At 41.6% G+C, this 23,459-nt stretch overlaps 2 protein-coding genes across 2 annotated transcripts; both read left to right on the top strand.

The window, feature by feature from the left end:
- The first annotated feature begins 1,880 nt into the window (after positions 1-1,880).
- On the top strand, positions 1,881-11,183 carry kcnj16a (potassium inwardly rectifying channel subfamily J member 16a). Its single transcript, XM_084937053.1, has 2 exons — positions 1,881-1,963; positions 7,997-11,183. The coding sequence occupies exon 2, from the start codon at positions 8,007-8,009 to the stop codon at positions 9,261-9,263; it is 1,257 nt and encodes a 418-aa protein (XP_084793179.1). The 5' UTR covers positions 1,881-1,963; positions 7,997-8,006; the 3' UTR covers positions 9,264-11,183.
- A 6,485-nt stretch (positions 11,184-17,668) lies between these two features.
- kcnj2a (potassium inwardly rectifying channel subfamily J member 2a) lies at positions 17,669-22,939 on the top strand. The gene is made up of 2 exons (XM_084937052.1): positions 17,669-17,874; positions 19,815-22,939. Exon 2 carries the CDS (start codon positions 20,060-20,062, stop codon positions 21,335-21,337), a length of 1,278 nt encoding a protein of 425 aa, XP_084793178.1. The 5' UTR covers positions 17,669-17,874; positions 19,815-20,059; the 3' UTR covers positions 21,338-22,939.
- The last annotated feature ends 520 nt before the right edge of the window (positions 22,940-23,459 follow it).

The following is a 23,459-nucleotide window of genomic DNA, read 5'->3' as shown; positions in this document are numbered from 1 at the left end:
TCCACCACCACCACACACAGGCTTACAGGCAAAAGAATTCCCTGTTTGAAACCTGAGTCATGCTTTAGGTCCTGGACAAAGACTGAAATAGCAGAGCAGTTATTAAGTAAGAGATTAGATGTTTGAGTTGAGCGCTGGGAATAAGGGAATTTACACTAGACCTTTCAAAAAGAGAGGCACAAGAAAGCACTGAGATCACCAGTTGTTAACTCGTTGTTGTGAACGCAGGCGGATGAGCTAAACGTTGTTTTCTTTTTCGTGCACAGCCAAAGGCCGAAGAGAAGGACTGATTCACAGGCTGACACCAAATAAACCAATTCCTCGTCAACTAAGGAAAGTTGCGAGGAAACCTCACAGGTAGAGGTCCCACGCCATCACTCAGACAGAGACTCCACCTGTAGCATAATAACGACATAAATGTATGACGAGCGGTGAAATCAAAAGGCTGAGAGCTTTTTGAGATTGTAAAGATGACGTGAAGAAAGTGACATGTGAACTCTGCAACCAAGCCTCCAATAAAGCTCGTCCTTGGAAACATTTAAGTTAACATTCTGCTGGCTGTTGCAACATTTTTAGAATTATTACCATTTCTGCTGGTGTTGTTACCAGCAGATGTTCATGCATGTGCTCCTTCACACTCTTACCTGTAGCATTCTCAGTGTGACCGCTCCGGCCTTGTTATTATTCACTACTTTTTGAGCCTCCTGTTCAAGTCCTATAAATTACAGCTAATCCCATAACACATTGGTTATGGGTTAGCGGCTACGTTTTTACTGTTCTGCATTTTCTCCGTTCACGCTTGCTGAATCAGTCTGAGGAAATTTGTACCCAAAACCATTTCAGGATGCATAACAGAAATGTATTTACATATAGTCAAAAGAACACTGATGTGTTGTATTTATTTATGATGTATCTAACAGCACGGCTATAGTCTGACTTTCCAGTGGCCCGGAGCAACAAAACCTCCAGAACGGAGCAGGCATCAATGAGAACAGATATGACTTTGATTAAGTCAGACACAGAGTGCACTTGGGTTGCAAAGCAGCTTGCAGATGCATATCAAGGTTACTCAAGCACTAATTTTACCTGTATTTTTTTTTTTTTACAATTTTTTCTAAATTGTCTTAGAATGTGTGAAACTAAAAAATATTGTCTTTAGACAGATATAAAATGTTAATGTTTAGTTATGTAGAAAGTACCATCTACAGCAGATGAACAATACCTAAAAATCAGGTTCTTCAAAAACCTGAGAGACCTGAATATCTGACCCTTAAATTGATCCATCTAATGTTCACTAAAGCCTCGTCAGAAATGCTCTCTAAACTGATTCAACAGGTCTGATGGAGCGATGAATCCAAATTTTTAATTTCTGTTTCAAGTCATCATCAACATGTATGGAGGAGAAAGGTCCAACAGTGAAACATGGTCAGTGGTGTTGGAGACGTCGTCAAAAACTAACGGAACAATGAGCAGAAAAGTACTGTGATATTGTGATCCACCATGCAATATCATCTGGAAAGCATCTGATTATCAGAGACTTATTCTTTTAATATGCCAATAACTAAAACAATCTCCAGAGCTTGGACTTTAGTGTTATTAAAGCAGTGTCGGATCATCTCGACAGAATGGAACAAAAGGAATAAGGTGTGGCTCAAGACTTTTGCACTCAGCTGTATGCATTGTATTAACTGATCTGGACATGCAAAACAGAAACATGTGCGAAGCCCAAGTTGTATCTACATGTACGCACTCCTGCCCTCCTTACCCTGCATAGACACACCTTCAAAATTACAAAATGCTCACCTGCCTGTGTGACATCACAAGATGCTAAAGGGAGGTGTTAATCTTTGTTTTTTACAGTGGCGAGTGGGCTGGTTCATTCCAGCAGGTGGCTGCTCGGAGAACCTCTCAACCCAGGTACAGACAGTCCTGCACTCGGATCAGCATTTAACTTTACAGAAAGGTAAGAACTGATCTGTCAAGTCTTTATATTTTTACCGTTTTGCTAATCAGAAATTTCAGTGTCAGAGTGTCAAACTGATCTGCAGGCCTGATGGAACTGACATTAAATATGGATTTAGAGACTTCAAAGAATAAAAGAAATAATTTTAATCTACTAGATAAAAATGGTAAAACGTCTTTGCCCATTTAGCTAATTCCCTACTGTATGCTATATAAGCACTGGTGTTACCTATTGGTTGCCTGAGGCTCTTATAATGAGATGAATAACTTCTACTGCAAGAAGTACGCAGAACAATTGGTAATCTGAGCTTCAGTAGTAGGAGCAGGAACACGACGCCTGGCTGTTTAAAAAAACAAAGTACATGATGAGATGTGGTCAAGGTGATAAGTAATGCTTGTACTCGTGTTTCACAACGAAATCTGATTTTGCCTGGAGGGTTACTTTAAACATCACATGTGTTTTAAGCGATGCAGGAAATTAATTTCAAAAGTAAAGAGATGAGGTGAATGTAAGAGGTGGCACGGCTCATCACAGCAGCACTGACTGTTTCATAAATATGTGTCTATTGAACATTCAAACAAGCAAGAATGCAGACTGCAAAGGTCATGCCGGTTATGGAGAAAGATCGTGCAGTTGTAGCAAAATTTAAAAGTCACACAACACATTTAAATTAAATTACCCAGGTCTACAATTAAAAAAAAATAAGTCCTGAACAATGACACTGTAATAGGATGGTAGAAACTAAAATTAGTAGAAATATACTGAAATATGAAGAACTATCTCAGATGAAGCGAACACAAATCCAAACACGTGTTTCGTTCATGTGGTATTTGAAGCGTGAATAAACCATTAACCTTCAGGAGTGGGCTGCTTAAAAATGACCAACATCCTTTATTGTGCATTTAAACTTTAAACTTCAGGCACTAAATCTCCTGCAGCAAGGCTCAATGACAACTGAATGTAAGTCTAAAGGGAGCTGGAAATATTCCCAAAAGATTGGAGGCTTTGAAGGTCATCAGAGGTGGCAGAAAGCTCCGGGGTAGAGTTGAGCTAGCCACCCGTATACACGGTTCTGTTTCAGTGAACCGCAAATGGGTGGCACAGTGTCATTTGCAGTAAGTGAGCATGTAATGGAGTTGTAAGTGCCCCGAGCAAGAGAGGAAACAAGCCAATTGCCCAAGTTGTTTCCAGAGTTCATCCTTTGATTCCTAGACATTTAGGCTAAATTTAGAACACAAAAGGATGCTATCAAAAATGTTTGCAAAGATAATGACATAAACCTCAGGAATATAAAGTATCACAACTCTGAGTGCAATGGAAACGTCATGCCAAAGGTCAGGATGTGTTTTGGTTGTTCTGTGTGATGCTGTGTTTTGTACACAGAACACAGAATTAAGCAAAGTGGTTGTGGTGAAAACAGCCCGACCTCATGAGTCAACATCTCACAGGGACCTGCGAGGCCTGTCTGAATGCCGCTGTAGTCGTTGCTAAGAATATTCCAACGACTGTCTATCATTTCCTAGAGAAACAAAGCAATCTCAGATTACAGTACAGTATATTCATCGCATGACTGCAACAGTTTTTTTTTCTTAGTGTCTTGAAACATTTAAAAACACATTGGGCCCTGATTAAAAGGTCTTTTCATAGCCTGACATTCTACTTCCTGTTATGATCAAATTCACTCTGACAACACTTACATCACCTTAAGAAATGTCAAATTAATAATGCAGTAACTATGTTTATTAGCTGACCGCATGAAACAAGATGAAAGTATCTTAATTTAACTTGTCTGCTTGTGTTACTCTTAAAGAGCAGTTTTAATGACTCCATTTAATATTCGTTGTTAGATTCGTTTTCATCGTGTCCTGGTGTCTAGACTGAAGGAGAAGAAAAAATATTTTTTAACAGTAGCTGCAAAACTTGTGAAGATGTACATTACCTAAATCTAATGTGCATTTTCCCAATTCATGTACGTGGCCAACAAGATGTTTACCATGTTCATTTTAATTTTAATTTTTTCTGAAATTTTACATTCAAATCAGCTTTATTTACGCAGCACCAAATCAGAGCAACAGTCACCGTAAAGCATTTTTTATTGTAAGATAAAGATTGTACAATAATACAGGGAAAACCGCAACAATCGGGTGATTGTATGAGAACAGTTTTGCGACAGTGGGAAGGAAAAACTCCCTTTCAACAGGATGGGCTGAGGGGAGGGAGAGATATATTGATATTGATATTGAGAATAACTGATGATTAAATGCAAAGGGGAATAAAAATATGTGAGTGAACAGGAAATGCTCAGCAGCCCAGGCCTATTGCAGCATAACTAACATACACACGTTACCTTTCTTATGCCAGGATTAATATGCACCATAATGTCCATTATTTTTTTAAATTGCATAACCAATGCAGGGATTTGGTGGGGTACACCCTAGACAGGTCACCAGTCTATCACAGAATTAACACAAAGACACTCATTCATACTCTCAATCATACTTTCAGCCAGTTACAGCCAATCAGTTAATCTAAGGTCATGTCACACAGACCTTGAGACTGGTGGGTGATTGACTGCCAATCACAGGCCACAAGAGACAAAGCGGTATTCCCCAAACAGTTAGTGAGTTGTTGCTGGCAGTCACTTATTGCTAAACCCCGGTGATGCATGCCTAGAGACCGGTCAGTGACGCGCCCAGTGCATATAATGCTACTTACTGCACATAATGTCCCCCTGTATATATTCACTAAATGTATATAATGTTCTCTCCCTTTTTGCACAGTCGAGGAGCGTGTCAGGATACATTTCACTGCGTGTTGTACTCGTATAACTATGCATGTGACAAATAAAGGATCTTGAATCCCAACAACTGATGCTCACTACAGAAAGAATGTGTGCTCCACAATCAGTTGGCAGTTAGTTACTGTAGATTTAGTATCATATGGTGCTGCACCCAAAATGTCCACACAGAAAGGAGCACGTTGGGCACTGAATTCAAACCCAGAATCTTTTTTGGTGTGATGTAGCAGTGATAACCACTGCAGCATCCTGCAACTTAATTTGGTGTATACCTAATAATGTGTATCATGCAGCTCGAGAGCAAAAGTCAGGACTCATGTACTGAAGCCCATGAATGCTACTAGTCCTTAGAGTGAACATTCTTCAGGGAAAACGTGAAAATGCTGAGATCTTGCAGAGAATCACTGAGAAGTTTGACAGACTTGGAGCTGCTAAAAGAAAAAAGCAGCACGATTACCAAAATAAAGTCGGATTTATTCATTTGAACACTACGAATATCTAAAAATAAAATAAAATAAAATAAAAAAATAAAAAATATCTTAGCAGTCCAGCTATTCAGTCATTGAAATTGTTTTGCATTTCTTGGTACTGACTTACTTAGTACCTAGTACCTAAGTCTGAAATGACCAGTGTTCAGTAACAAACGTGGTTTTCACTTTGTTTTATGTAAACTGAGTATTTGTTGGAAGCTTAAATCTATACGACTAAAGAAAAGTATCAAATACATGAATCATTTGGCACATCTTAATGAACGTTTGATGACTGCCTTCACTTTTCTAGTGTTCTGAAAAACATGGTAACTAAAAGTTAGATTTCAAATTGATAACCTACAAATGCAACAGTAACTCAGTGTCAGTTACTTTCCAGTAGGAAGCTGCACTTTTCTCCTTTTGTATTATCAGGGTATTTAGGAAGGGATTATGGGAAGCTAACAGGACGTTGTTTCTATGACCTCATGGAGCGAGCTCCATGCTCTGGCAGTGGGGATGTTCACTGTGGCCAGAAGAAAGTGGAGTCTGTGACTGGAGCCCGGTTCACTCAGTCAGATAGCGGTGATTCAAAACCCATTTGTTTTGGGCGTAGAGGATGCTCTCAGTGGTTTGGCTGTGATTGATCCTTCTTCTGCCCGTGATTGCACCATGACACTATTCCAGTTTCCACATTAATTTTTCCCCTGCTAACTTTGACCAGTTCAATGCAGTGGTGTTTCCTTTATTGGCCCTCTGACAGTACTTTGACCTCCACCCAGAAAAAAAAAAAAAAAAAAAGGATCCTGGGCCATTGATTTTGGACAGCAGCAAAACTCTGCATGGAAATATGTGCAAAAGACATTAATCTGTGGCATAAAACAAGATAAAACAGTTTTTACAGCACAATTCACATGAAATCTTCTGTTTGATGCATTTTCAGAACTTTTAATCGTCCAATGATGATTACCGTAATAGATGAGCCTTTAATGGATTTATTCCACTACTGCCTGAAGGTGCATGAATGCCATCACCTTAGCAATGGCTTATTAAACAAAAACTAAGTAAGAACCTAAAAGAAGTGGCAGCTCGAGCAAGCACTGTTGCAGTGAGTTTTGTATCTCCAGGCAACTGCCCCATTTGGATTAAACATATTAACACAAATAGCAGGAAAAGTGGGATCATTCATGGTAAACATTCCCATATTGCTGCCTAAAAATACACCTTCAGAACAAATCTACAATGAAGACAAAATTATAAAATACCACACAAATGACATAACCTTGGAGATTACCAACTGATGTTTCAATACAGGGAGACCCCCACTCTTAATTGATTCCTCCAGCATCAGAGTCTGGAAAGAGAGAAAGTGGAAAATGGAAATGGAACTCTCACAGTACCAGGAAAAGCCCTTTGGGATGTTCCAAATGAGGATGTTAAATAATTAAACAGCTTTATGTATATCACATCTCTGCTTCTTGTCAGAAATTAATCGTGACACTTATCTAGCACTTTGCTACTCTCCTGAGGCAGTTTGAACATGGATATGGAGCTGAATATAAATGGGGATATTTCCGGTGCATGTGCAGAAGTCTAATTAGAGCCTTAACAAAAATGTGCATTTTTGTGTCACAATTTTTTGGACTCCTGATTTAGGTCAGACATCAGACGGCGGCTGTTCAGTCTGCAGACTTGCCCGTCTGTCTGTTGGCTCCAATTGTCATGACCCGCATTACTCTAATGACCTTCACTCAGGTTTTGGGTCAATTTAACTACAATACCAACTGCACAGCTCTCAGTCCAAAGTGGCAAACTATAGAAAGCTGTTGATTTTAACACTCTTGTCAGGAACTGATTCAAAGTTAGTTAGGAGGTAAATTCTAAAGATCTGGGAGATACGATCTGGGAGATACTTTCATGAACCGAAAGGTTTGCCCAGTTAAGTGGACCCAAAAACGCAGACAAACACGGGCGAGGAGTGCTTTACAGTGATATTTATTTGGAACAGTGACCTAAAGTAACGAGGGAGGCCCAATAAGGCTAGTTGCAGGAATGGGGAAGAGGTCAGAGAGCCGGGGGAATATTCAGTAACGGAGGGAGAGGTAGTTATAGTCTGAAGAGAAAACTGGAGCTTGATCGCTAGAAACTGAAGAATTGTTTGCCTTACTGTGCCAGTCCGGGTTAGTATCACTGAGGGGAGGGGAGATAGGTCCGTGGAAAGCATTTGGAGGGTCTCAAGCTGAAGCGTGGAGGTCAGAGGGCAGGCAGGTGAGCAGGCTGGGAGACAGAGACTGTCCAAGTAAGGTGAAGCCAGGGTTGGAACTCCGCTGAATGAAGGGAAGACAGAAATTACTCCAAGAGATAAATCACACAAGGACCACCACGAAGGGTAAATGTCATTTACCACCGAGAAGAGTAGAACAAACTGACAAGGAGGAGCCAGTTGAGTCAGCTTAAGTAGGTCTCCCGCTGATTGCTCGCAGATGAGGCTCAGGTGAAGCACTGAAGTCTCCGCCCCCAAGGGATGGCTCAGCAGCCACAGAAGGAAAACCCCTCCAGGTACTCCCACAGACCATGACACACCCAGCCTTTCTAGCTTAAAAAAACCCAAACAAATGATTTTATTATCATTAAACTGAGCAGAAGTTCAAACCAGGAACCTTCTAGTCATGGTACTAACCACCTGGCAACATCAAAGAATGATCTCTTATTGTCTTTGTCATTGTTTTTGCATTTTTGCATATGATATCTTTGATATGTTCCCTGCAGCCTCTGGAAGATGCATCACAGACAGTATGCATCTGTGAGCCGCACTGATGAAATCCCCATCAAGACCGAAAATGGACCGCGACCCAACAAATACCGCTACGTACGTAAAGAAGGCAGCTCTAACATCATGTTCCGCCATGTTCCTGAGGAGAGGCTGCTGTTTGTGACCGACATCTTTACCACCTTGGTGGAGATCAGATGGAGGGTGATGTTTCTGATCTTTGCTCTCTCTTACATTCTGTCCTGGCTCTTTTTTGGAATCCTCTTCTGGGTCATCGCTCTCGCTAATGGAGACATCAAGGATCCCAACACTGAACCCTGCGTGTTTGAAGTCCGCAGCTTCACAGCCGCTTTCCTCTTCTCGCTCGAAACTCAGACGACCATTGGTTACGGATTCAGAGGAATGTCTGAGAACTGCATGCATGCCATCATCATCGTCACCATACAAGACGTCATGAGCTGCTTCATTGATACGTTCGTCATTGGAATTGCTGTTGCCAAAATGGCCTCGGCCAGAAAGAGGGCGCAGACGGTGGGCTTCAGCAACCGTGCTGTCATCAATCTTCGTAATGGTTACATTTATCTTTCCTGGAGAGTTGGGGACTTCCGCAGGTACCACTTGGTGGAGGGGACAGCTACCGCCCAGATAGTCCGCAGTACGATGCACGCCACTGGGAGAGTTGATGTGACTTATGAAGACTTGGTCATCCAGCAGAAGGACATCATCCTCGCCACACCAACCACCATCTATCACAAGATTGAACCTGGCAGCCCGCTGTACACCATGACTTATGCTGATCTGCAGAGAGCAGACTTTGAACTGGTTGTGTCATTTACCTACACAGATGACTCCACAGGCATTCTGCATCAGACGCGAACCTCTTACACTCCAAACGAGATCCTCTGGGGTCAGCTGTTCCAGGAGATGATCAGAGTCGGCAGGAAGAGCTACAGGGTGGATTACAACTTGTTCCATCGCACTGAAAAGATACACGTCCCCCTGGTTAGCGCTAAGGAGTTCGAAGAGAAGAAGCAACTGCAGCTCACACGACACTCACCTCGACATTCACCCAGCTCTTCCCCACGGCTCCCTTCACAATCGCCATCTCAGGATCACCGTGATAAATATTTGAAACCCCCGATGGTAAAGGTGGAACTTGTGAGTGACAACCAACCTATACCAAGTGTTGCACCATCTCAATCAGACAATAGTCAGGATCAAGAAACTCTGACTCAGCCAAATAATCAGACAAGTGAAGAAAATTGAAAGCAAAGCTGTGAAATTCTATTTCATCAAAGAATCCTGCAGTGGTGTTCATGATGGGACAAAGTTTGAGCTTGTGCAAAAATAATTGCTTGAGAAATTGATAGTTTGAAATATAGACAGGTTTTTGGAAATATCACTTGACTTTACAAAAGTAGGTGACGATAGCCAGTATGGTGATCCAGATTCTGAAGTTCTAACCTCACAGAAGCTTGATAAGCCCTTTTCTTTATGTGCAAGCAGCTGGACGGTCCTTGTGGTAGATAACACAGTTAAAATACCCAGTGCTGTCAGCAGACAGAGGTCATTGTTCTAACTTTTGTTGAGGCCTCCCAATATAAGACCTCACATCTTCCCCATTGAGCGTGGCTTGGTACATCTTAATTTTATTTGTTTTAATATTTTGCAGGAAGATGGTAAACGGCCTGTATTTGTATAGCGCTTTACTAGTCCCTAAGGACCTCAAAGCGCTTTACACATCCAGTCATCCACCCATTCACACACTGGTGATGGCAGCTACATTGTAGCCACAGCCACCTTGGGGCGCACTGACAGAGGCGAGGCTGCCGGACACTGGCGCCACCAGTGTCCGGCAGCCTCCACCAGTAGGCAACGGGTGAAGTGTCTTGCCCAAGGACAGAACGACCGAGACTGTCCAAGCCGGGGCTTGAACCGGCAACCTTCCGATTACAAGGCGAACTCCCAACTCTTGAGCCACAATCGCCCCATGTGATCGCCCCATGTGATCGCCCCAGATGTCAGGGGATTAAAAATGACGAATGAAACTCAAAGGATTTATTGGCCCAAGGAACTTCATAACTCATTTTACCGACTTTTCAAGCCTACAGAAGATAAAAGATGATGTGTGGGTGTGTATTACTTTAACATTTAAATTCATATTTTGGGTCATTGGCCTCTTGGTGTTATAAAAACTGTACATCACAGCTGATTGGTGGTTCTTGCTGGAAAAATAAAGGACAATGGACTGATGAACTTTCAGTAACAGCGGGGATACGCTTCAGTCCCCCTGAGACCAAAATTGTATAAGCAGCAAAGAAATTTCATGAATGAAATGTACATCTTCCACTTTTGAACTAATGACTTTTACCGTTTCTGTGTCTAAACACGGGCACAACAATGCAGTGTAAACACAAACCCTTGTTTGGCTTATTGTCAAAATAATACTGATAGTACAGCACCTGAGCATCCGGTTTAGTACAACATTTTTTACCGCTTATTAGGTGGAGTTCTTAAAACTAGAGTTCACAGGATCAGAACATTTATCTGAAAAACACTGGAGATGAGTTCATCCACGCTCGACTACACTGGGGTACAACCAGGCTGCAATAACCACAAGCACGTAACTGTGATTACTGACTGGATTGGGTTTAGCGGGTGTCACTCTGTGTTAAAAACACAAAGTTGTAAAACTTGCACTGAGAAATTTTTATGAAGCAAACATGATCATATGTATGTGTCCTTAAGGTTAAAAAATGAGTAATTATGAGCCAGGCTGAGATAATCAAGAACAGCCTCTAAAGGGGAAGGCTATATGACTTTGACTCAAGAGGTCAAATATTTAATGTAAAGTTTAAAGTCTTGGCGTTGCTGATGGCAAATAAATTGAAGTCATGCAGGTGACTACAGTAACATCCCATATTATGATGTAAGTCAAAGTTTATATAACACACAGGGAATATGTTCTGTTCTTTTATGTTTGTGGTGGAGGAATCTTTGTTTAGTAATTTTAAATAAAACCTGCTCGTCAAGCCATCTTTCTCTCTGTCTTGCATGCACACACACACACAAACAAACTCGTTTTTATATCTTAATTAATTGACATAATGCTTCCCTAGCCGCTTACCCTAACCATCAAAAATGAATGCCTAACCCTAATCTTTAGCCTAAACCTAACCATAACCCAACTGTAACCCTGACACTAAAACCACATTTTGAGCCTCAAAAATGCCTTCAAACGTGTGGGGACCGGCATTTTGTTCCCATACACACACACACACACACACACACGCACACACGCACACACACACACACAGAAGCTTGTTTCATTTTTGTTAAGTTAAAAAAATGCAGATGCATAAATATTTTATGATTTGAGGAAGAGATGCGGAGAAGGCACAGTGGGAAAAAAAAGTATTTCCAAGAAGATTTTTGTTACATCCGAAAAAAATGCTAATTATAAAAGGCTACCATTCTCAAAGATTTTAAAAAGTGATGCTTACATATATGGTTTGTGTATCAACTTGATGATCATCCCTAAGATGGATCATGGTTTGTGTCTGAGAACAAAAGCTTTGATCGGGAAAGTCACTTTAATGTGAAGTAACCAGATAGACAACGATAACCAGATGCTTCTGTCCCACACGCTGCTTTGTGGCTTTGATTTGCACCGCTGCAGAATCCCATTAAAAACATGTATTCTTTTTCATCACGTATGTAAAACTGGTCCGTTCAAGCGCTTGATGTTGTTCAGGCCATGGTGATGTTGCATGTTGCTTTAACGGTAACGTCTTCCCGTCAGGCAACTTAATCGCTCAGTTTTGTTCACTCAGATTGTGACTCTGTTAGAGGGTCCGACCACCCTGGGCACGCTCTCAGCGGGCCTGATGATGCACCGTTCACCTGTAACTCTTCAGCTTTTGTTTGCTGATGTCTTCAGACAGTTTGTAGCTTGCACGGAGCTCTTCAGCTCTTCTGGGAAGGCTTTCTGAAGATACTGTGGAGATTTTTACTCATTCATTTAGAAGAACATTCTTGAGGTCAGATGCTGATGTTGGACAAAAGGGCCGGGCTTGCAGTTTTCATGCTGATTCATCTCAAAGGTGTTTGATATGGTGTGGTCTGTGTGGGCCAGTCAAGTTCTTCCACACTATACTCATCCAACCATATCACTATGGAGCTTGAATTGTGCACTGGAAAAGAACAGAGTCTTCCCCAAGCTGAAGCACAGGATTGTCCAGATGACCGAATTCACCCACTGGCCGGTCTTTTTAAACATCTATTTATAGAGGCAGTGATTTTTTTCCCCTTGAAACAAAACAAGTACAACTGAAATAACGCCACAAACTTTCAGTAACACTTCACGCTGATCCCTTCATGATGAAACAGAACTTTTGGCTGCAGCTGCTTGTAAATAAAGCCTGACTTCACATTTGGAAGCTCATCTGCAACTGAAGCAAAGTTTGTTTTCAGATGAACGGCGTCATCCCACAGAGGCCCCCAGGACGGCCACAGTTTAGTTTTTACAGGCCTGTCTGACCCCCTCTGTCTTATGATCACCACTGACCTCACTGCATAAGGACATTTGATTGGCTTGTTATTAGAATAGCTAAACATACACTGTTATTACAGTGAAACCAATGAGTCACTAATTTCATGGCTTTCAATGATCCTTGATGTTGACACAATACACAGAATACCTTGAAAGCCACATTCTTATTTTAAAGGAGGGACTAAAGAGAATTATAATTCTCAGCATCAAGAGAAAGTCCAAGTAAATTTGTAGTGTTGCTGACGAGCGGCGTGTGCGGAAGTTGGTCAATGTGAAGAGCAACATGAACAACTCTCCCTTGGACAGAGGCTTAAAAACATCTATAATTACTTTCTGAAGTGTCAGCTGTGCAGCATCTGACAACTCCAGCCACACCCATCACTCGCTGTATAGATGCCGCAGCGCCATAAAGATGTGATGCATCATTCTTGAGTTCGAGTTGTATACAGGTGTAACATCTTCCTATGGCGATAATGAATAATGTAGACTTTATGCTACTACCTGCAGAAAGAAGCAGGAGGAGAACATAGAAGAATCTAGTCTGTAAGTGGAGATTCATTTTTAGAAATATAAAGAACTTAAATCATGTAATATGAGCAGAGGTGTTTCCAGGATTTTACAAATGGGGTGGCACGTGCCCCCCAGAAGGGTTACCGGACATCAGAAAATTATATCAGAAATAAACACCAAACAAAATCAATTTAATACCGGTTGACATTCTGCTTCTATAAACATGTGAGATTCAATTTAAAATATATATTTTAATATCTGTATAGCAACAAAGCACAACAACATTTGCCTAAGGACCCTACAATAATACAGAGAAAAAAGAAAGACCCCAACAATCAGACGAACCCCTATGAGCTAGCACTCTGCTGACAGTGGGAAGGAAAAACTCCCTTTTTACAGGAGGAAACCTCTAATAATAATAACAATAATGCATTTTATTTGAGGGTGCCTTTCTAAAACCCAAGGTCACCTTACAAAGAGAAAAAGATATCAATAAAACAGTAGATTAAAATAAATTAAAAGGGTTATAAAATTGTTATGCTGATGGGTGTCATCAGCATAACAATTAAATATTATATTTTCGGAACATATGGCCAAGAGGGAGCATGTCTGGCAGAATCAGGCCCCTCGTCCCCAACCACAACTGGCTGGGAGTGAAGGGAAGAAGACTGGACAAAGACGGCCTGTGGAAGAGAGCAAAAGACTCAAATGTGAGTTACCCCCTTAATGTTTACCCAGTGTTTGGACTCTTACTGTGAAAATGATGTGAAACTAACAGATGACAGTAAAATACATAAAAAATGTGTATTACTCTCCATCACAGAACAGCTGCCAGTGTGATAAATGTGTCTGAGTTTAAGGCTTTGTGCTTTGAAAATGTGTGTAATTTGATTCTAAATCAGCTGATAGCTTTTACAATACAACAGCAGCTACTATTAAAGGATTAATGAGTCAAAAAAGTAAATTCTACAGAGCTTTGTTTGTGAGTATTTCAGTGTTTCTCCCACTTAAACACTGATCAGGCACAAAACTAAAGCTCAGAATATCATTTCTGCAGCACACCCTGACAGCGGGTGACTCCCCGATCCTCTGAGGACCCACACTTCAGTCCCCTCCGCCACACATTTGTCAGTTAAATGATTTAGTTTTGATTTATTAAATCAATACATTTGGCTTCAATAAATCCAACATTTTATATTAATTTACTCAGCATCAATCAAACACCTCAAAGCAACAAAATGTTGGTAAAGTCAAACAGCTGGCTGTTTCCAGTATCGCTCTCTGTTCTGTGGAGGGCTGAATCAGAACTGAATAACATGAACACAGTTTGTGAGCAACAAAAACTGTAGAAAAATGCTGAGTTTGTCAAAATCACCACATGTAGAATTTCACTCACTCCATTTGGAAAGTTTTTTGAAACAAGTTAAAATCGGACTTTGACTCAGTGTCCCATTAAATCAATGTAATGTAACAGACACACATTTTATTCTTCCTGCCTCAATGCTATACTTTTATGAATGTTATAAAAATCTTAATTCTAGCGACTTTTATACACAGACTTTCCATCCAGTGCTGCAAAATTAAATACATTCATTTTTTACAGCCAATATTAAAACATACCATTTAAAAGTAACTGACATTATGTGGTAAAAATCAGCGCTGTCAAAGTAAACGTATATGAGAAGAAAGTACGTACAGTACTGTGCAAAAATCTTGAGCCATGCTTCATTTCTTTATATTTTGCTTCCGAGCATCCAGGCTTTCTTTTAATGTTTAAAAGCCATCTTGGGCAATAGTTTTCCAGGCTTTCTGAAAGTCTTTCAAAGTTGTTTATGTATTGTTTATGTCCCTGGGCTTAACCAGTGTTATACCCATAAGGGACAACTTAGCAAAGAACCAATTTGTTCCTGCTTTGTTGCCAACAGAAAGCCGTCTCAGTAAGTTCAGACTGTGTTGAAGAATGAAGTTACTCATACCAAATGTTGACTTTCAAGGTCATTAGACTTGTAGAAAACTCTGTTTACTGTATTTCCATGTATACTTGGACACTGTAATAAATCATTGCATCCATTTCCATAGCAAAAACAAATAAATGGGTGGTTCAAGACTTTTGCACAACAGTTTAGATAGATAGATAGAAGATAGAATGTCTTTATTGTTACTGTACAGTTGTACAATGAGATACAGAGCATCTCCTGCAAAACTAATCATGTTTTGTTTTTTTAAATTCCAAGCAAACTGATTTAGTTACCTCTATTTTTATCTTAAACTTAACACTAAAGGCTGCTGGCTCCCATGGGTTTTAGTTTTTTAGAGTTTGCACCTTCTAAAATATGTTCAAACATGTGTTTGAGCTCTGGTGGACAGCAGACCACACGCCTGTGCTAGCTGAACCAGGGAGGACTGCCACAGCTTGAATGAAGACACTTGTATCCAACTGGGCATTTTCTTTGATTTTCTTTGTCACATATAGCCCCGTCACGATGCCTTCAGCTTCCATGTGTGTATTCTGTGTGATAAAAACATAAATCTACTATTAAAAGATGAAATACATTATAAAGAGTAGGTGAGATACAGCTAACAGTTGTCTTTGGACACAGAGGACTTGCTAACATCTGCTAAATGAAGCTAGACCATAACACTCCCCACCAAGTCTCAGCTATAGCACAGAGGCTAACAGTAGCTTGGCTAACAGTAAAACACAAACAGACTTCCACACATAGTCAGTCTCTCTCTGTATAATCGCTTTAAGACAGCAAATTGCACCCAGATTATACTGGAAAACAAAACAACACAGCACTCATCACTCCTACAGAAATAAATATATTCAGATCTATATTTATACACATGCATTACTTACTCTTGGCATTAAGGATGCAAAAAAGCAGTTTTGCAAATGTTAGCTCTGAAGATCCAGCTTTTGTTCCCGCTTGTGGTGGGTCCACATTAGGAAACATGATTAGAGACTATAATAGAGACACAAAGAGCAGAGTAAATATGAAGCCAGCAGCCATTTAGCTTACATCAGGAACACAACTGGAAAAAGGAGTTCATGAGAGCTGGCATGACTCTGTCCACTGGTACCAAGACCAGCAGCTCCAAGATTAGCAATGAATTAAATCATGTTTATTCTCTGCATAAAACAATTTGATGGTTTAAAGCGGGGATACTGTTCATGCTCGTTAGGATAACTGGTGAGTCTAAATTGGCTGTAGATGTGACCGCGTGTGGCTGCGTATGATGAACTGGTGAGCTGTCCAGGCTGTAGCCCCCCATTCACCCTCTCAGGCTATTAAAAAGGCCAACAACAATCATTATTGGCCAGTGGCTCAGAAATCTCAGCGCCTTCTCAGTCCTGCATTAGTTTAAAAGGCTAAAAACACAAGCATTGGAGTGCAAAAGGCTGAAAAATCTAGTCTTTACTGATGTCAAAACTTTGTAATTAACATCAAGACTCTACCGTGTTTACATATTTCATCTGAATTCTCCAGACATTGGTGCTGCCGTGACACAAAGCTGCTTGAAGAGGTCAGCCCGAGTTCCCCTCTGTCACATTTCAGAGCTCTCTGTGTGGGAGGCACTCGCGTGGTTAATTCCAGTCTCCAGCTCTCCACCTTGTGGTCCACATGCAGCACCGACCCGCTGCATGTGTCGCTCCCTTTATTGCTGGAAATTGGGCATGGAAAGCAAACACACATAGGGCGCACAGCTCACTGACACAGGTGGTTTGGGCTAAATATATGCGCTGCTATAAATACCGAGAACTAAAAAATAAAGCTAACAAAAGGCTTGGTGAAAAAGCACGCAGTTGCGGGTAATGTTTATCATGAATTAGTAAGCAGGAAGAATGATTTAGTCAATGGCTTTAAGGCAGCACAGCTACGAGCCTGACCTAAAATTATAGGGCAACAGATGCACAGTCTAAACATCCGAAGCAACTCGATAGCTCAGTGGAGAAAGACAGTCATATCATAATACAGGCATGTAGGCCTTTATTGAGTGAGTCATTCTTTCCAACAGAACACATTTTCCATACTCACATTAAAAAAGAAGATCTAAGAAAACAGCAAATATCACAGGAAAAAAAAGAATGACAAGCAAACTGTCAGGAGCAGGTGGGAAGAGGCGTGGAAGTCACAGATTCCTCGAGTTTAAAAGGGATTAAAAAACGGATTTTCTTCTGTTTGTGTTACTAGGATAAAGTAGTTGCACACCACCTTTAACGCATTTATCTTAGCTACAAACTTCCTCCAAATGTACCACGTGGACGTTTTGTTTTCTAGACCCATGAAAATAATATTTATATTTATGCCGCTTCGTGTTTGAACTTTTCTCCCTCACCCCTCGTTTTTTATATTCATCGCGTCGTGGCCCAGTTACAGTGTAATTGCTCGCCATTCCTTCTTGTTGTGTCCGGTTCTCGTCGCTCGCGTGGACCAAACGCTCGAAATGACAGAAAAAACAGCGAGTTATTACGCCTCTACCACGGTGCGCGCTCGCCCCCCCTCCTCCCAGTCATTGGCCGGGCGCGGAGCCGGTGGGCGGGCCGTGCCGGTGCGCTACTGTTTAAAACGCTTTGGGGGAACTCAGTGCGAAGCACATAGTAGAGACCGGTCTTCCAGAGAGATGAGAGAAGGTTTGTGGTTTTATCCTGTTGATTCCAAAGTAATAATAATACAAAACTGAAAATAAGCAGACGCACGGAGACGACGCTGGTTGTAAAAGAACCCGCAAAAGCCCCCCAAAAAACCCAAGAGGAAGTCTGGATTACTATTTCACCGAGGTGATTCCAACCTGTCTACAAATGAGCAACAGGTAGATGAGACGATATTTTCTTTTAAGTCGTTCCTTGCACAGATCTACTGCTCTTGCGTTTTAATGTAAGATGTTATGCTTTATTAGGTGCTTTACGCATGTCTGAGGAGCGTGTGTGATGGTTTGATTCTCCACACGCAAGCTCCCTGGCTTCTCTGTTGTCACAGAAGTCAGATGGCCCGCCAAAAGTTTGACTTTATCATGTCATAACCGCTTCAAGCTTCATACTGAGGTCCTGAGTGTGACGCCTGCGGTTGAAGCGAAACCTGCGGGTCTGTGTCAGTCTGAGGGTCTGTCCGTCTCTGTGCGGGTGATTGCATCAGAAGGCAGCTCCTTTTTTCCCCTCGCACCTGTTAACATTTGTCGCTGGCATCTGGTGCAGTCTGAAAGCAGCTCTGCCCGCCTCTTTGCGATTAGATACTCTATTAGCGACGTTTAAAAGGCTAAAAAGTGTATAAAGCAATAATAGTAATAAAACAACAGTTTTGATTTTGAGTTTACTTATTCAGGAAATGTTGTACAACAGTTTTTCTTTTTCCTAAAATAGTTAAAAATTGTTAAAATTCGGTCGTTTTGAATGAGAAAAGGAAAACACGCTGTATTCGTGCAGTATTTCTGTACTGCGCACTTAAGCCATCATGTGAAGAAAAAATACACACTGGTCAACAGTGCAGCTTACACTGCAATCAGCATGCACATTAAATAATGTACTGATGGGCTGAACTTTACTCAACTGTGCCTTCTCTCGTTTTTTTTTTTTTTTTTTAAGTTAAATCAAAGTAAGTAAAAGCCCAAATTGCATCAGCCAGTTAAACAACCTGCAGGTGTGAAACTTCAGTATGACTCAGCTGTGGCGACATATTCTGTGCTTTAAGGGTGCATGTGATACCCTCCAGGCCCAGAGAACTTTCTGGTCTCTGCTGCCAACTTCTTTCCCATCTTAAAGCCTCATGCCACAAGGAGAAATCGATCCTAACACACGCAGAAAAAACATAACAGGGCACTGGAGGCAGTGCTGGGTCGATATAGACCCTGTTGCTAGGAAAATTAATGAGAGGTGTTTTAGTTGTGCTGAGAGAATCCTCGTGGGGCAGCTGTTATCGCAGCAGAGAGGAGAAACCCCTGAGGGCTTTCTGAACGTCAACAAGCTGCATGTCTCTTATGCACACGTTTTTTCCTCAAAACCTATCGAAAAATGACAAACTGACCTGGTGAAAGCTGAATCAAGTTGAATGTTTTCACACATTTAGTGTCCCCTTGAAACCTTAAAATCTTTCTTACTAGCTAGATAATGTCATAATAATGGTAGTAGTACATAATAAAATGAACTTTAAGTTGCGTTAGCTAAACAGCTCGGGTGACTTTCACCTCACTGAGCACCTAGACGCATCTACGTCTGCAATTTTTTTTGGGGGGGGGGGGGGATTTTCAGTCGCAGGTTGTCAAATTTTGCTGAATGTTGTTTGAGGGATGAGAGGAAGGAAAATGGTTTGCATATCTGGGCTTTCTCAGTGTAAATAGTTTACATAATCCATCAGCAGTGCAAGACCAGCAGCACGAGATCCCATAGAAACACAGCAGCCCGCAGTCTAGGAAGAAATGACCAGGTCAGCATGGCACAGCCAAGAAAAATAAGTCCACTTTGTAAATGGCCAATAACGGGATCTGAGTGCAATTACTGTGTGGCCTCTCTCAGTGGAAGCTGAAATGTTAGATGAGGGTTAAATATCACTGTTGTTGTTTGTCATAACTGGATGAAATATTGTTGGCACAGAGGTGAGCTTTTCTGGCCCCGTGTATTAAGTTCTTGATGGTTTTTCTCAGGCTGCATGCACGTCTGACAAGCTATTGGGATTTCATGTTCAGCAGGCTCAGTTACCTTTATGTATCTTGGATGCTAGTTTTCCTAATTGACACCTTCTGTCTCTGTTTCCTTGTAGCACTTGACATTGATGAGGCCCAGTCGCCCAATGAAAGAGGAGTGACCACTTCACCCTCCTTTTGTTGCACTGCATCCAGAGGCCAGTGAGGCTGAAGAGGGATCCCTTCAGCCCGCCTCATTTTGTAACCATTTCCTCTCTGAGTTGGTCCCAGAAGTGTTTCAAAACTGTTTCTCCAACGCTTTTTCCAGAAACTTAGACTGTTTTCCAAAGCAGAAGCAGCACAGCCCTCCCAGACTGAGGTGATGGGAAGCGTGCGAGCCAGCCGCTACAGCATTGTGTCATCAGAGGAGGACGGCATGAAGCTTGCCACAATGGCAGTACCCAACGGCAACAGCAAGGGCAAGGTGCACACGAGGCACCAGCCGCAGAGCAGATTTGTAAAGAAGGACGGTCACTGCAACGTGCAGTTCATCAACGTGAGCGAGAAGGGTCAGCGGTACTTGGCTGACATCTTTACCACATGTGTGGACATCCGCTGGAGGTGGATGTTCATCATCTTCTGCCTGGCCTTCCTCCTGTCCTGGCTGTTCTTTGGCTGCGTCTTCTGGCTGGTGGCCATCTTTCACGGGGACTTAGAAAATAATGACCATCCATGTGTCTCCAATGTTAGCAGCTTCACTGGTGCCTTCCTGTTCTCCATTGAGACTCAAACGACGATCGGTTATGGCTTCAGATACGTAACGGAGGAGTGCCCAGTGGCTGTCTTTATGGTGGTGTTCCAGAGCATTGTGGGCTGCATCATTGACGCCTTCATCATTGGTGCAGTCATGGCAAAAATGGCAAAGCCCAAGAAGAGGAATGAAACACTGGTTTTCAGCCATAACGCTACAGTGGCCATGAGAGACAACAAGCTCTGTCTGATGTGGCGTGTGGGCAACTTAAGGAAGAGCCACCTGGTCGAGGCACACGTGAGAGCCCAGCTTCTCAAATCCCGAACAACAGCGGAGGGAGAGTACATCCCCCTCGACCAGATGGACATAGATGTGGGCTTTGACAGCGGAGTCGACCGCATCTTCCTGGTCTCCCCGATCACCATTGTACACGAGATCGATGAGGACAGCCCTTTCTATGACATGAGCAAACAGGACCTGGAGAACTCGGAGTTTGAAATCGTAGTCATCTTGGAGGGCATGGTCGAGGCGACAGCGATGACCACACAGTGCCGAAGCTCCTACGTCGCCAGCGAGATCCTCTGGGGCCATCGCTTTGAGCCCGTGCTCTTCGAGGAAAAGAACTATTACAAGGTGGACTACTCCCGCTTCCATAAGACATACGAGGTGCCGAGCACCCCTCTGTGCTGCGCCAGAGACCTCGCAGAGAAAAAATTCATTCTCTCCAACTCCAACTCCTTCTGCTACGAAAACGAGATGGCTCTGGACAACAAAGAGGACACAGACGAGGGGAACGGGGGCAGCGTCGGCCCTGATGGCACTCAGACAGACAACATCTCAGAGAGCGAACACAACCAAGCCATGGTGCCTCTAGAGCCCCGGCCTCTGAGACGAGAGTCCGAAATATGACTATTAAGACATCTCGTGAGAGATTTTCCGAGAGTCGCATCTCTGCTCTGAAAAGGCACTACGAGCCAAGCTGGGTTAGAGTTAGAGGCCAACCCAAACGGTACTGCTGTGGAAAGTGGCAGTGAGGTGTAAGACTTTGTCCTGATGAGTCTGCTTGAACTTTGCATACAGCATGACAAAACACAGCACTATGAACCATGTGCATATCGCAGAATGAATTCTCCATCAAGTCCCCATGAATGTGTGCTCAGTGTCCGGTGACTGCAGAGAGGACGGAGGCTATTGCAATGACTTGAAAACTGCAGGCATGTCTCAGTTGCTCTGTCCAGCGAGAATAACGCTCTTTCAGAAAGGTGTTTTGTTTTTTTGTTTTTTTAAGTTCTCTAGTGCTGCTAGAAAAAGTGGAAGTTACACAAAAAACCCTTTAAAACACTTTCATTTTGACACTGTCACAGAACCAAAGAGTTAAGAAATCAGATGTCTGGAACAAAGAAGGTACACGTTGTTTGTTCATGAGCTGGCCTCATAGCAGACGTCACTGAATGCAGTTTTCGCCTGCAATAACCTGTAGAGAACTTTCCTTTGACTCGATAGCACTGATTCTCTCAGCTTTGTGCTTTTGCAGAAAATGTTTGAGCTGGTCAGACTGATAGAAACATGCCTGCTTGCGTCAAGAGATCCGAGCAGGGTAGTATTAACGACATCAAACTGACAGAAATCATTAATTTAAACTGAGACTGGGGTAATATGAGAATCTGAATGTTCTTAAAAGTGCTGCTATGATGTTGCTTCTTTTTTTTTTTACGGCTGATAATGACTATGACAATGCCAAAGAGTATTATTATTATTATTTTTATTATTATAGTTATGTTTCTGAAAAAAAAAAACAATTAGATTTGGTACAGAAAAAGTATAAAGTTTAGGCCGTTTAATGTAAGGTTTGTTTTTCAAGAACATGTGTACAGTTTCTTTTCTTTTCTTTCTTTTTTAAAATGTTGATTATCTGTATCTGGAGCCATTTCATCAAGCCGTAATCTGGACCCGTGTAATGAAGAAGGTGGTCATGTAGTGGTAAAAAAGCAACACTGACGAGTTCTTTTGATGGGCCAGATTTTTCAACTTAAACACAAGAGTTCATTTCAAGGCAAACCTTTATTTTTAAGGTTTGAAAATACGAGTCAGTGTATTGGTGTCAAGAAATCAAATACACTAAAATAATAAATATCAAGTCTCTACGTAAAGCCGGTTTCCCTTTGTGCTGAACTAGAAATCGGCCTCAACACCACTGGAGTTTTCATTCTCTGTTGTAACGCTTTTGTTTTACTTGAGAATGTAAGATTTCAAAGAAACAAAAGTACTGTAACTGCACAAGAGTTTGCATCAATACACGTTTATATCCTGTATCTTTTGTGACAGAAAGCCGCTGGGCTCAATAGGCAGATCCTACACGTGTAAATACCTCCCTCCCTGTTGCAGTTGTTTTGTATCAGTCTTCCAAATGTACTGCAAAACCACAGAATGTACAGATTTTGTATTATTATTATTATTATTATATTGTACATGGTATTATATTGTTCTTTTACAATAAAAAGTCAATCGGAATCAACTCGTGTTGCTGGTTTAAATATCTTCTAAAGGGGCAAAGACTATTTTGCATTAATTGTTGCAAATGCAAACACAATGTGAGCGAATTCAGAAACATCAATTATTGCGGTACTGTAGAAGTTTAATTTCCGGAGGAGATTATGAAAAATCTTATTTTGAGCAAAAGTCTGTAAAATTTCTCAGCATCTTTTGACAGTTTTTATTCATTTTGGTAATAAAAGACATAAACGCCCAACTAAAAAGCCTAAAAAGTGCCCCGAGGCTTTTTAAGCGGTGAGAATGGCTTCAAGAAGGACTTTGGTTTATCTCAGGCAGGATGTTTGGTTTCAAAGTGCGTCGATAGCCTGGTTGGCACCATGTTAGCATTAGTCAACTACCCCTAACAGACTTCCGTCACTGGTTCAGCTGAAGATCATAAAATGGCTATTGTCTACTGGAATGAGTGCTCGTAAAGAACTGATAGAGTAGATCAACATTTCATTCAGAAATTTTTGTGCCCCTGTGTAATCTCTTCATG

The sequence above is a fragment of the Perissodus microlepis genome, chromosome 8 (assembly GCF_051167445.1).
Source record: "Perissodus microlepis isolate ML-2025 ecotype Zambia chromosome 8, ASM5116744v1, whole genome shotgun sequence".
In the NCBI taxonomy this organism is placed as follows: domain Eukaryota; kingdom Metazoa; phylum Chordata; class Actinopteri; order Cichliformes; family Cichlidae; genus Perissodus; species Perissodus microlepis.
The sequence above is the reverse complement of the archived record's forward strand: the minus strand, read 5'-3'. Positions and strand labels throughout refer to the sequence as shown.

Excerpts from the sequence above, each read along its gene's own strand:
- kcnj16a (XM_084937053.1), top strand. The coding sequence starts at position 8,007 with ATGCATCACAGACAGTATGCATCTGTGAGCCGCACTGATGAAATCCCC.
- kcnj2a (XM_084937052.1), top strand. The coding sequence starts at position 20,060 with ATGGGAAGCGTGCGAGCCAGCCGCTACAGCATTGTGTCATCAGAGGAG.